At 38.0% G+C, this 15,596-nt stretch overlaps 1 protein-coding gene across 1 annotated transcript; it reads left to right on the top strand.

Annotated features, from left to right (window-relative positions):
• Positions 1–8,219: 8,219 nt before the first annotated feature.
• On the top strand, positions 8,220–15,596 carry LOC308101545 (uncharacterized protein; the record flags this gene model as incomplete). Its single annotated transcript, XM_080450967.1, has 7 exons — positions 8,220–8,255; positions 9,185–9,280; positions 9,943–10,176; positions 10,825–10,984; positions 11,839–11,889; positions 12,040–12,110; positions 15,486–15,596. 7 exons carry the CDS (start codon positions 8,220–8,222, stop codon positions 15,594–15,596), a joined length of 759 nt encoding a protein of 252 aa, XP_080307093.1.

Genomic DNA, 15,596 nt, shown 5'->3' with positions numbered 1-15,596 from the left:
CGATTTAATCATTTATAAAAATATGTGTGTAAAAGTCAAACTTGTGTCTATGCTACATTGTTCCCTGCACAATGATAATAATTAAATATTATACATAGTGTAAATATAATGCTGAGTTTGCTTTTATTCACTTTCTATGTTTTACTAATTGAACACTTAAACAATTTAGCCAGTAATCTTCAATACATGTTCTATATACATGTACAGTAATTACTTTCCATCAGAGGCTTCCACACATAGATTCATAATGAATGACATCATTGACATGCCATATCATGGGTTAATGACTCATTAACTTTGGATTACAACTGGACTTTGTATCATTTATTACTTATTTTCCTGTTGCACAATGGTGAATGAACTGTCTCTTTTCTTCAGTCAGTTTATTAGAACTTCTTCAGCAAAATAGAAGACGTTTTCAAATTCACATCACTTCCTCAATAGTACAACAGACCAGTGGTGTAAAGTAACCAAGTACATGTACTCAAGTACTGTACTTAAGTACAATTCGGAGGTATTTTTACTTTACTGTAGTACTTCCCATTTTCAATACTAAACATTTTATTGGACAGAAATGTAAAAACAGCATGAGTACAGTCAAACACTTTGTCTAAAAGGATAACACCACAAAAGTCCTTGCGGTCTTGTTTCCATTGGGGTTCTAGGTACTGGGGGCATTGACCCTTTGACCATCTTAAAACTACATCCCATCACTCAAATACCCCTTAATTGCCTCTGAGATGTAGTGGAGAATTAATAGTCACTAAGTCAGTCAATAGGCTGTTGTTTATCTATAACCCAGTGGTTCTCAACCTGTTCAGGCGGTGACCCCCACAAATAATCATAATTGAACTGGTAACAGATTATAGGCCTTTAAATTGGTTAATTTAGCAAAGCGTTAAAACCGCACATTACAAAATACGGTAGCTGATCTGCAGTGAAGCTATTTTCGCTATTTTAAAATGGTTTTCAAAATAAAAATTAAGATAAGTCATAAGACGCCGTGCAAAATAGGGAATATGTTTGATAAAGTGAGTGATACAGACAGCACAGCTGTAAAAAATAAAATAGATAAAAAATAGGGGCGTCCGCTGGCCTGGCGGTCCAGGCGCATACCACATATGCTGGTAGTCCAGCTTGACAGCGTTTGGCGGGTTCGACTCCCGGTTCCGACGACCTTTGCTGTATGTCATCCCCCCCATCTCTCTCCCCATTTCCTGTCAGCCTACTATCCTATCAATAAAGGCAGAAAAAGCCATAAAAATATATATATATATATATTATGAATGAGTCTATCGTGTCTTATCAAATTCATGCAGTTTTAACATAATTCACCACTATGTGTTTCAAGTTTCAATTCAAACATCCAATGTGTGGCCCTTCACTCACTTTATCAAAGTCAGTTTGGCCCCTATAGAAAAAATGTTTGCACCCCTGTTTTTTATGTCCAGTGAAGTCAAGACCTACGAAACCAAAACATCTGGGGGGAAAAAATGATAGTTTTTCTAAAAACATCATTCAATCATAATATCTCAGAATGTGACATATTATGCATGCACAGTAGACTAATGATTATATTTCAGAAACTGATTCCCTGGGAAATACATATTTCAAAATGACGACAGACGCATATGATGTTTATTAACTACTTAAACCCCATATGGGTAACCAGAGTCCCCCAGGGCTCAATACTAGTGCCTTTTCTGTTTTGGGTTATTGTGGGGAAAGCTTTTGCTGAAAATAGCAGATCGACAAGCTCACAACTGCGACGCGTTGTGAGCTTGTCGATCGGTTATTTTCTGTGACCACAATACGGATACTGGGATTTTTAAGTGGTTAAAAATAATATTGAATATAGAAGTCCTAAGTACATTTGATGTATCATTTTGTTTTGTTTATTTAGTCACAAGCTCTCTTTAATGCTTTTCATCAGTTAAACATTTATGAAAATCACAGACAGACTTAAAGGGCCACTTCCCTGATTTTGAACCCAAATCCTGTTTTCATGAAGTCGAGGACAAAATAAAGATGATTTGGCAGTGCTTCTATGTTTTTATTTGGAATTTGGAATGTTTAGTCTGTGACATCACAGGGTGAACGTCAGTTCCTCCTATAGACTACTTGGACTACAGTGTTTCCTGTATACTGTTGTTCCAGTCGGAACTATACTAATATCAGCTGGAGTCCTGTGTGACTATATCTTCTCATGTGTGTATGCTCCAAATAGTTCTGCTGTCCCTATTTTGGCCATTAAACAAAAATATGATTTATGTTTTGCTATGTTTAACAAAATGTGTTGTTTTCACAGTGTGTTGACAGTGTCACACCACAAAGTAGGGCATTATTATTTTAAGAAGAAAATCATATAAAGTGAAAATATGGAGATAAAGGTTTTCTGCATAACAGCGACAATACAGTATTTTTGATAGTTTGAATGTGAGCTTGAACAAGCCTAAGTTTATCCAATAAAACATTAATATAATAAGCTGTACTTTTCATGTCATAGTCCTTTTCAAGAGCAGTGGACCTTAACCAAGAGATGAATGAAACACTACTCTGTTGGGTTGATAGTGTCCTCAAACTAAATATTGTACACAATCATTATGCCTTTACTCTGATATTTGCTCAAGAAAAAAATTGTTTCATTTGTATTGACAGCAAAATCCTGCATGGCTATAAGCAAACGAGTGGTGAACGCTGCCCCCTTGTGTCCAAAGTGAAACATAACCTGAAACAGAATCTCATATAACTTTGCATTCACACTATTGTTTGTTTTTGTTTTGTTTTTAGAATTCTACAAGTTTAACAAATACGTACATTCAATTCTCACTGGAAAAGATTGACACAGTGAGGCTTGGAAAGGAAATCTAGTGATTATTATGAGGTCCTATTCAGAGGTCTGAGAGTTTTTTTAATGAATGGTTCCTTGTTTTCCTTCCAGAATACAGTAACCTGCTTGCATAGTGTCTGTTGCTTTGCTGTGAAAGAACATGAGGTGTTGACCGTTCCATTGTTGAACAGAGATTTACTATATTCCATTTCCCCTTTTAATGCTGACCTTTTCTTCATCATAAGTTGTCTGTCTGTCAGTCTACCTTCTAGTGTATTTTAATTACAATACAAGATTATAGGCCTATAATTTGGTCTCTACACCTATATGCTTTTCTATTCCATGTAAACCAACAGCCAATGCCTAAAAGTGTGTATAATCTGAAACTTGTGTGTTCTGAGCTTTTTCATCTGGACCATGCATAACACAGCTATGAATTACTGTAGGATAGGTTTCATAGCACACAATGTCATAGATGGTTATTTTTTTCAGTCAAGACCTAAATAACCAAAGAAAATCTGGGGGAAAACATATTTTGTCAGAATGTGACATTATGTATGGGAATTAGTAGGGGTGTAACGATACGTTTTAACAACGATTCGATACGTATCACGATACTTGGTTGTCGATACGATACATGAACGATGCAGGTTAATTTAGAACGATACGATACGTTTCGATTCAGCGATTTAGTCGGTACGATACATGAACGATACAGGACAGGTTAATTTAGAACGATACGATTCCATTCAATGATTTAAAATCGATATAGTAACTATTTATTTACCCAAAAATTCTGTGTGAAAAATAAATACCTGGATACTGGATATAAACCCCTCTTTCTCTTTTTTTCTTCTTAAAAGTACTTAGTATTGATATAATTGATTATTTGCATTGCAGAACGATTCGATACGATTATTTGCATTGCAAAACGATTCGATACGATTCAAAGTCAAACGATACGATATTTAGCTGTTTGCATATCGATATAGTAGATCGTTGAAAATTCAAAACGATGCATCGATGCAGTTACTGTATCGTTACAGGCCTAGGAATTAGACTAATGATTATATTTCAAAAACTAATTCCCTGGGAAATACATATTTCAAAATTATGGCAGACGCATCATGCTCGTTAAAAAAATGTACACTAAAGCAGTGGTTCTAAAACCTTTGCATGTCAAGGATCCCCAATTAATATGTATTTGGCTGTGGACCCCCATTTGAAAATATTTGTGTGCCATTAACCCACATATTTTTGCAAAATGTCTATTCTCTCAAGATGTTTTGAAATTAGCAGATCTACAATCTCACAATGTGTTGCGACGCATTCGATGTGTTTTGAACTTGTAGAACAGCTATTTTCAAATAGTTGATATATTAAGGTTGGTTAAACAGATTTTTATGCTATATTAACTAATTTAGCTGGGGACCCCATGGAACCCCCTGAAGGACCCTTGCGGAACCACTGCATTAAAGTACCCAGGAATGACAGTAAAGAATCCATCATATCATGGAACTTCTGGAATGGCCAATAATATTATGTCGTGACTGAATTTATTCCCCACAAAGTTCTACAGAAACATGACAACTAATAACCAAGAGTTTCTTTCTTCCTTTCTTTCAACTGTACTGTGTGTGTGTGTGTGTGTGTGTGTGTGTGTGTGTGTGTGTGTGTGTGTGTGTGTGTGTGTGTGTGTGTGTGTGTGTGTGTGTGTGTGTGTGTGTGTGTGTGTGCGTGCGTGCGTGCGTGCGTGCGTGCGTGCGTGCGTGCGTGCGTGCGTGCGTGCGTGCGTGCGTGCGTGCGTGCGTGCGTGCGTGCGTGCGTTTGTGTGTGTGTGCGTGCGTGCGTGCGTGCGCGTGGAATAATCCATTATTATGATGTAACAGTGGCGTTTGTATTGGCATGTTACCTGCACACGTGGCCTTCTAGCGCCTTCCTGTGTCTTATTTTCAGAATGTTTCAGGATATTTAGCCATAATAAGTACAAATATATGCAATTCTAAGAAGCTACAGCTGTGACTACACTATTGAAACCAGGGGACTTTGTACATGTCACATGAGAGTGTTGTGAGAGTTGATTGAGTAGATCAGATAAGGACAGTAGCCACTGTTAAAGAACAGTGCTGGAGCCTGAGTTGCGTCATCTAAGACAGTACCAAGTCAACAGATTCTGTTGATTAACAAGATTAATCAACAGAATGTTACACCCACATGGGTAGACCAAACCCATAATAAATAGGGTGGATGCTCACTGATCAGTACGAAGTGTCCTGCAGGCATCAGTGTTACTAGTTGACAGGGTGGTATTGCTGCGTTCGTCATTTTCCTTTGCGAGCTCTGAGAGACTGACGGTAAGAATTGAGCGTTTACACGACGATGAATGTATGTGTCTCCGATGTTTTACAGTTTTGTGTGTATATTCCATCTGTGTGAAAAGTCAAACTTTTGTCTATGCTACATTGTTCCCTGGACAATGATAATTGAATATTATACGTAACTGTACACTTAAACAATTTGTAAGTGTACAGTTTTACCAGTAATCTTCAATACATTTTCTATATACATGTAATTACTTTCCATCAGAGGCTTCCACACATTGATTCATAATGACATAATTGACATGCCATGACATGGGTTAATGACTCATTAACTTTGGATTACAACTGGACTTTGTATCATTTAATACTTATTTTCCTGTTGCACAATGGTGAATGAACTCTTTTCTTCAGGCATGGTCAGTTTATTATAACTTCTTCAGGAAAATAGAACAACAGTTTTCAAGTTCACATCACTTCCTCATTTACAATAGACCAGTGGTGTAAACTAACTAAGTACATGTACTCAAGTACTGTACAATTCAGAGGTATTTTTACTTTACTGTAGTACTTCGCATTTTCATTTCATTTGTAAAAACAGCACGAGTACAGTCAAACACTTTGTCTAAAAGGATAACACCAAAAAAGTCCGTGCGGCCTTGTTTCCATTGGGTTGACAGTGTCCTCAAACTAAATATGTTATACTATGATATTTGCTAAAGAAAAACATTTGTCCAGTTGCATTGATAGCTAAAATCCTGGATGGCTATAAGCAAACAAATGGTGAATGCTGCCCCCTTGTGTCCAAAGGGAAACATAACCTAAAACATAATCCCATACAACTTTGCATTCACACTATTGTATTCTCTACAAGTTTAACAAATGCATTCAATTCTCACTGGAAAAGATTGACACAGTGAGGCTTGGAAAGGGAAAGTTACGGATTATTATGAGGTCCTATTCAGAGGTCTGAGAATGTTTTTAATGAATGGTTCCTTGTTTTCCTTCCAGAATACAATAGCCTATATGCTTGCATATTGTCTGTTGCTTTGCTGTCAAAGCACATGAGGTGTTGACGGTTCTGCTGTTGAACAGAGAGTTACTGCATTCCATTTCCTCCTTTAATGCTGACCTTTTCTTAATCATTAATTAAGTTGAAATTAAAGTACACTAGGAGGTAACAGACCGAACAATGAAAGATTATGGGCCTTTAAATTGGTCTTTACACCTAGGAAAGTGTTAAAACTGCACGTTACAAAAAACGGTAAAGCTGATCTACAGTGATGCTACTATATAATAAGAAATGCCTGATAGGATTAGTCACAAGACGCTATGCAAAATAGGGAATATGTTTGATAAAGTGAGTGATACAGACAGTACAGCTGTACAAAAAAAACAAAAAACAAAAAAACGTGAACAATAAAATAGTTGAATTTGACAATGCTGCTGGCATTTCTCTCACTTAATCTGTAGGAGCTTAATCTTGTTTCCTGAAATAACACAATGAATAATTCAATCAACACTTCAGGAGCAACTCTAGGTGTGAGAGGACAGAAAAATAATGCAGATGGCAAGCCATGACACAACAACAATAAGGCATCACTGAATTGGCCACCATATGACACCCTTGTGTCATTATCAAGTTGCCCCTTTATTATGATCGAGTTCACCTGTCTTGCCATGACATTTGTAATCCTAGAGAGTATTAGAGTGTTTCACTCAAATATATGAGCATTGAGCTCACAGAGTATGGAAGAGGTGGAGAGAATGTGGAACTAGTGAGAAAATTGAGATATTTTACTAAAATACACATTTTCTGCCATACTCTACCCCAAATAAATACCCCTGAGTCACCACCACCACCAGGCTTTTCCACACGGAGGGGAATTGATGGTGTAGTGTGAGAGTCCAGCTGTACAACGTTCAACCACAAGCTGAACCTGTTTGTGCTACACATTCATTGTCTCTTTAAAACCACTGCCTCCTGCAAACATCCAGGAAGTCCCTCCCTTTGACTCTCCCACTTTTCTTCAGAAGAAACGAAACTCAGAGCTGTTGTGTGTTTCTCTCTCAGTCTCTCTTCAGAATAAACCAAAGTGTTGTGTGTTTTCTCTCAGTGTGAGTGCGGTTGTCAGTCAAATGGCACAACAGCAGGAGAAGCAACAGACATGTGAGCTGGACCAGGACCAGTTCTGCTGTTCTGTCTGTCTGGACCTTCTAAAGGAACCAGTGACTCTACAGTGTGGACACAGTTACTGTAGAAGCTGTATCGGGGGTTACTGGGACCAGTATGATGATACTGGAGTCTACAGCTGTCCCCAGTGCAGAGAGAGCTTCAGTCCCAGACCTGTTCTGAGGAAGAACACCTTGCTGAATGAGGTGAGATGACCTTACAAGTTACAACCACACATTAAACTACATGTTCTGCTACAGCAAACTCCTTGTTGACTATGATAGATGGTAGTTACGTATACTATATGTTGGTTACTTACTACACATTATGTTATGTATGTTGATAATGTCAACTCATACTGTACTAAGATTGCTATTTAGATAGCATGTTAGACCAGTGTTTCACAAAATGGGGTTTGGGGACCCCAAGGGTCCATGAGTGGGTTCCAGGGCGTCTGCAACTAAATTTGTTTAAAGGGCATCACAGTCTGTTAACCACTGTAACCCTATACATCAGCTACTTGAAAATTGCAGATCTACAAGCTCACAATTCATCACAACACGATATGCAAGATTTTCATATGGGGGTCAGTGGCCAAATACATATCAATTTGGGTATCCTTGACATGAAAAAGTTTGAGAACCACTGGTTTAAACAGATTTGATGTTTTGATGTTTACCTGGTATCTTAGCTTATTTGCAGTCTTCAGTACTTACCTTATGGTATTATGACTGTGTTAGTCACTGGTTAACCATTAAACTCTCCCTATTCTTGGCTTGTCATTCATGGTAGGCAATCAACTTGGAATGCAAAAGTTCAGAACCACAGTGTTCAGATAATGTTACAATGATCTTACTAGATGAACTAATACCTGTAATGTCTCACTGCGTTTATCACCATGAACCTGACAATGACTGTGTTGTATTTGTCATCAGTGAGTGACCTCCCCTCCTCTTCTCTTTACTTCCAGGTTGTGATGAAGCTGAGCAGTACAGTAGATCAGCAGTCTTCTGTCTCTGCTGCTCTGCTGTACGCCGGTCCAGCAGACGTGGCCTGTGATTTCTGCACCGGAGCCAGACGTCACAAAGCTCTCATGTCTTGTCTGGCGTGTCTGACCTCTTGCTGTGAGACTCACCTCCAGCCTCACTACAATGTTCCTGTGTTGAAGAAGCACAAGCTGGTCCCAGCCACCTCAGCTGCTGCAGAGAAGGCAGAGAAACAGGTAGGACCACTATCACTTGAAGACAAAAGATAGAGCATGTATTCAAGATAGAAGCAGAACTAAATGACCATGTCAGAGACATAAAAAGCACAAATCAGGGTGTAATAAAAAGTATTAAAGGATGAAGTACACTCATTTTGGACCCAATGAAAAACGGAGGCGATTGATAACTTTTCATGAATGGTAATTAATGTCCATTAATCTTGCCCCTGCAAAAGTGTATTTTGAGGAAGTTACAAAGTTGATTTAAGATGATTGGATCCAAACTAAACTGTCTCAAATCTCACTAGTTTTTACCCTGTATCCTATATGAGTTCTCTTTCTCCTGATTGGATCGAATCAGTGGTGGAAAAAGTAATCAAATGTTTTAATTAAATCTACAAAGTGACCAGTAACTAAAGTTTTCACATAATTGTAGTGGAGTAAAAGTACAATATTTGCCTCTGAGACGTAGTGGATTAGAAGTAAAAGTACTGAAAACTGGAAATACTGAAATAAAGTAAAAACATATCAAAATTGTACTTAAGTACAGTACTTGAGTAAATGTACTTAGTTACTTAACACCACTGGATAGAAGTGGTATCCCGACTTGAAAATGTGCTTTGTTTACAAGCCAGACTGTCTCTTCCTGTTTCTTGCAGAAACAGCTGGTGAGAATTCAGGAGGAAGTCCAGCAGAAGATCCGGGAGAAAAAGAAGGAGCTGAAAGACCTGAGACAGGTCATGGAGGCCCTGAACGTGAGCTGATATTATGATAATAGTTCTTGTTCTTGTGTTTACTGTGATGCTATATGGATGAGACAGTGCCCTGTGTCATCAGAAGCACTAAAGCAGTGGTTCTAAAACCTTTTAATGTCAAGGACCCCCAATTAATATGTATTTGGCTGTGGACCCCCATTTGAAAATACTTGTGTGCCAGCAACCCACATATAATATTTGTGTTGTGCAAAATGTCAATTCTCCTAAGATTTTTTGTATGAGCAGATCTACAAGCTCACAAAGCATTTCCCTTTGTCTTGGTTCATTCTGGTTCTTGTCCGATCATTCCTGTACCTGATTGTACGTGGAAAGAAGCTTTTTTGCAGTCTATTGCTAGTAGCTTTGAGACTGCGTAGGTGTTTTCCATGCGGCAACATCTCAAACAGTCTGTGGTTGGGATGGTTTTGATCTTTGATGATTTGAAAATAGCAGATCTGTCTATAGATCGGCTATTTTCAAAAAAAAATATGTGAACAACATCATGGATTGTTTTTTAAACATTTTAACAACACACTCTCTCTCTGTGTGTGTGTGTGTGTGTGTGTGTGTGTGTGTGTGTGTGTGTGTGTGTGTGTGTGTGTGTGTGTGTGTGTGTGTGTGTGTGTGTGTGTGTGTGTGTGTGTGTGTGTGTGTGTGTGTAGAGCTCTACAGAAGCAGCAGTGGAGGCCAGTGACAGGATCTTCAGTGAGATGATGGTCTCCATTGAGAGAAGACGCAGTGAGCTTAAAGAACTGATCAGAGATCAGCAGCAGACTGCAGTGGCTCAGACTGAGGCTCTCCTGAGGCAGCTGGAGGACCACATGGAGCAGCTGGAGAGGAGACATGCTGACCTGGAGGAGCTGTCCAACACTGATGACATCATCACTTTCATTCAGGTTCCACACATGGCATTTTACTGTTTGGTTTTGACTCATTTAGGAGAAATCCGCTTCATATTTCATCTCTTTTCATCATGTCATATTATTATTACATCATAGTGACATTATTAATGCTGGTAGTTACTATTACTATTATAGTTCTAGTATACAGTAGTTGTACAGACCACAATAATATTGTCAGAATTAGGCCTGTCACAATTATTACATAATTGCCTAATCACAATTATTTGCGATAATCACGATTATTTTCCACAATTGTCATAATTGTAAACATTTTCCAAAAATAGCAGATCTACAAGTTCAGCTTCTGAGCTTGTAGATCGTCTATTTCCACTATTTTGACAAATATTTTGAAAGTATAAATGTATTCAATATCTGCCCTGTACAATTTGTGTTCATAGATTGGAACGGAAATGTATATTTTTATTGATATGCTCAATACCAAAAACACAATCACATTGTTAATCGCAATTATTTGCATGAGAATTAGAGACAAATTAAATCATTTTCATCTTGATTGCATTTTTGTGCGTGTGCGTGTGCGCGTGTGTGTGTGTGTGTGTGTGGTCAATGTACTAATTTATTGATCTCTTGGTTTAATGATCTTCCATCCCTGTCTATACTGGTTTACTTGTCTCTCTCCAGAGTTTCCAGTCTCTCTCCAGTTCCAGTGGATCTCCTGTCTCACCCAGTGTGGTCATCTGTCCTGTGAGGTCCTTCACAGATGTGATTGATGTGGTGTCTGGTCTGAGAGACCAACTAGACAACATCCTGAAGACAACTTGGCCAGAGATATCAAAGAGAGGTGAGATTTAAATGTGTTTCTTGTTTTTCTAACCAGCCATCATAGTAAACATGGATTGATGAAGTCAGAAGGCAACTGGAGATATTTGAACTGGAGCAGACTGATGGTACACAGGTTGGCTGTCTGTCAGATTGGACAGAAACATTGAAGAATTTAAGCAAGAATATTTCTCAAAGGAGAGGTTAGGGTTAGATTTAAATGTCTTTATTGTGTTTTAACCGGCCCCTATACTGTACAGTACATTTGTAAGTGTTGAAACAGTTTGTACAGGTGGAAGTATGTCTGGGAAGGCTACTAAAGCCTGTAGTATGGCGGGCAGTAGATTAGTGTGACCTGTGTTTCATATCACCCGCTACAGTATAGTATATAAATGCACCATTTAATATTTATTATCATTTTTATTTATTTTTGTTCTTAATAAATGATCTTGAGGAGTTCTCTCTCCTGATTGAATGAAATGTGAAACCCACCTGAAAATGTATTTTCTGAAGAGCTGGGGAGACAGCTGTTACTGAACAAACACTATATAATAGCAATGATTACTATCAAGCTATAATAGCTTGAACTTTTTGACAAAACCCTTGGAACTTCAGTTTAATCCATTCTTCAGTATGATGTCCGTCATATATGCTATATATGTGACTGTGCCTTTAAGAGAGCTACGTTACGACACTGCCGTAAAGCAGGCCTGTTGTCTTTTACGTCAGTCGTATGTTGTGACCTCCTGTAGGCTCACGCTGTATGTTTTACATGCCCGAAGTCAGCAGTAAAGTCTATTGGATTTGACCCTTTGTGTGGACATAGAAATCCTTTACAATGTCATGATGACCTTTACTGTTTTCTTGTGTCTCCAGTTGATGTTTTACATCCAGTGGAGCCTCAGACCAGAAAGGACTTTTTACACTGTGAGTCCATGTTGATGCAGGTTCTGAACGTTGAAGTTTCATTCTGATATGTTGTTATTTAAAGCTCTAATGAGTTTGATCTGAGAGACTAACTCTAAACACAATAAGGTTCATGAGGTTTGATTTTTCTTTTGTCGTGTGTTCTCACAGATTCCTCTCCTCTGTCTCTGGACATGAACACAATAAACACACGTCTCTCCCTGTCAGAGGAGAAGAGGAAGGTGACTTTAACACGACAACAACAACAACCTTACCCTGATCATGCAGAGAGATTTACTATGTACTACCCTCAGGTGTTGTGTACAGAGGGTCTGTCTGAACGTTGTTACTGGGAAGTAGAGTGGAGTGGTGTAGGGGTTCGTATAGCAGTCTGTTATAAAGACATCAGCAGACAAACACGCTACTTTGGAGACAATGATAAATCCTGGTGTTTAGAGTGTAATGGTAAAAACTACCTGTTCAAACACAACAGTGTTAACACTGAAGTGTCAGGGCCTCTCTCCTCCAGAGTGGGGGTGTACCTGGACCACAAGGCAGGTACTCTGTCCTTCTACAGTGTTTCTGACACAATGACCCTCCTACACACAGTTCAAACCACGTTCACACAACCTCTCTATCCAGGGATAAGGCTTTATTGGCACTATGGAGATACAGCAGAGCTGTGTAAGACATGGTAGACATGTTAAGAATACTGATGATGATATTCAGTTGAAAACTTTGTTTTCTTCATTTGATGATTTTCTCTTCTAGATAAAGCATGTGTAAGAATGATGTGTACAGTATACTACACCATCATGATCAATCAATCCATTGTGTTCCGCTCATTACATTTCTTTAATAAGCCTGCTGCAGACAATCATTATACAGTATGCCCTGTTATCTTGTTGATATTACTACAGAGCCCTCTGTCAGTCTGTGTACATTGGTTATACTATATGTAGTGGTTCTCAAACTGTGGGTCGGGACCCCCAGGAGGTCCCCAAATGATATTTTGCTTAATGTGCAACATTGTTTTCTCACTCAACAGTAAACAAACCTACAAACACAAACATACCGTACATACATGTATAGTGTATGTATAATGTATACAGAGTACATTTCTAAAGTGACAATTTAAGGACTTTTTAAGACCTATTGAATACCTCTAAAATGAGACATTACTGTGTCAAAAGTAATTAACAAACTATACTATAGAAAATGGTCAAAAATTGGCCAAATATTACCTGACAAAGAGAGAATTTGTGAAAATAGCCGATCTACAAGCTCACTGTGAGCTTGTAGATCTGCTGTTTTCACAATATTGATGAAGTCAAACTAAATGTAATGCCTTAACTCCTGCAATTCCAAGTGCTTGTCAGGGTGGCTGGTCCCCAGTTCAAATAGGATTATTTTGGGGAGTCTCTGCCTGAAAATGTTTGAGAACCACTGGTGTAATGTCTTCCTCCTCATTGTGTCAATAGGGTATTGTGTGTCAACAGTTAATCGCTTTTAAAAACATTTTAATGTGATGAACAATGTTTTTACCCCATTTTGTAAATACAGTAGAAACCTTGGAGTCCTTCAAACAGTTACACACTTATGAAGCCATGTTAAAAACAAAAGAGGGGGGGAAAAGCTTCTGTACTTTCTTTAATATCTACAAGCTCACGACTTATCTGGCAAAATGACAAAATTATGTTTCAATTCATATAAAGGAGTTTGACACCATCAGGTAATCATTATGTTTTCATTAACTTTACTTAATTTACACTGACTTGTTTTTTTTTTCAAAATAAATGTCAGTCTGCAACCTCTAACAGTGTTTTAGTCTGATTTGAAGAATGTTTCTGTCTCTCTGTGAAAGTTGTCTCCATGTTTAGATGACGTTTTATACAGGATGTGAAGATAGATGTTAAAACAGTCTGAGGACTGAGAGGACAAGACCAATATCTGATTAATTCTGTGTGTGTGCTTGTAGATCTGCTATTTCCACTATTTTTTGAAAATGTGCAGCATTGTCTCTTCAAAGCCCAGAACACATTGAATATGAAACATTCAACACTGTAGTAACTGAACCTAGATTACCAAGTCATACAATAACATTGTGATTCAACAATACAATGAGAACCCCTGAACTGAAAGTGACTGGAGTTAGTTTCTGTCCCTCCCTGAAATCACTTCAATATGATTGATAACATAATAAATAAATAATGTTTAAGTGATTTTTTTTCTTTTGCTGTTTTACAAAAACAAATATAAATGTAACCGTGTCAGTCACACCACAAAGTAGGGCATTATTTCATGAACAAAATCCTATAAAGGTTTTCTGCATAACCATCAATATACAGTATTTTTTGGCAGTTTGAATGTGAGCTGGAACAAGCCTCATGATACGTGTAAGAGAGGAATGTACTGAATCACACTGATAGTAAACACATTTTACCCAATAAATCATATTTATAATAAGATGTGCTCCAATACTTTTCATGTCATAGTCCTTTTCAAGAGCAGTGGACCTCTATTGTTATTAGCAAGAGATTAATCAAACACTATACTTTTGGGTTGATATTGTCCTCAAACTAAATATTGTACATAATCATTATAGTCAGGGGATATTCCAATCTTGGAATAACTTACCAAAAAAAATCTTCACCAATGTGGTAAAGGTGTCTAGTAACACATCTCACAAAGACTGAAATGCAGTTTCCCTAGGAGAATTTTTGACAGATGCTGAAAGTTGGGGAACCCACCATAACCTTGGTTAGAAGAAGAAATCTTCTTTTAACTAAATCTAAATTTAATCTAAATTTAATTCTGTTTTAAGTAGCACGTGAGGGGTCAAACTAGGATGTTTTTATGATTCTGAATCCATTGCAAGCATTTGTTTTGCACCAAAACCACTCCTTGGGCTAAAAATGGCCATAGCCATCCTTTTCCAGGTATACTTTTTGTGTAAAAAGCCCATTGAGATTGGGCCGTTTTTAGCCCAAGGAGTGGTTTTGGTGCAAAACAAATGCTTGCAATGGATTCAGAATCATAAAAACACCCTAGTTTGACCCCTCACATGCTACTTAAAACAGAATAAAATGTTTATGTTTTCCCCGCATAAGGTTATGGTGGGTTCCCCAACTTTCAGCAGCTGTCAAAAATTCCCCTAGGGAAACTGCATTTCAGTCTTTATGAGATGTGTTACTAGACACTTTTACAAACACATTGGTGAAGAAATTTCTTGGTAAGGAATTTATTCCAAGATATTTTTAATATCCCCTGACTATTGCAACAAGCAACTACTTGCAACCATTATCCCCAATGGCAGTTGCAAGGAGTTGCATTGGTGTGGTCTGGCCTTTACACAAGAAAATAAGAGACGAGTTTAGGGGTATATAGATGGGGGGGGGAGGTTCTTGTGTTGTTCCAGTGAACAAACATTGAATTAATTGCTGTGTTCTCAGATACTATGTTTTACCAAATCAAAGAATTGCAGTAGTACAGTAGGTCATGAATCATGACAGGGCAATGTGAAAGATATTAACCTTTTGAATTTGAAACATTTCTTTGGCTCATATCAGGAATTACCTTTTGATAGGTGGGTATGTCTCTTTAATGTGTCCCTGTAGCTACAACTAAAGAGCAACCTAGTTGTACGTGGTCTATCTAGGCTATTCATGAGTCTACTGGCCGGTCCTTTTGTGTGCAGCCTTGACCCTCAGTCTGGGTCTGAGACCTGA

Source organism: Gymnoscopelus braueri (assembly GCF_963280865.1).
Source record: "Gymnoscopelus braueri genome assembly, chromosome: 15".
Classification (NCBI taxonomy): domain Eukaryota; kingdom Metazoa; phylum Chordata; class Actinopteri; order Myctophiformes; family Myctophidae; genus Gymnoscopelus; species Gymnoscopelus braueri.
Note: the sequence above shows the minus strand (reverse complement) of the source record. Positions and strands in the feature narration are given on the sequence as shown.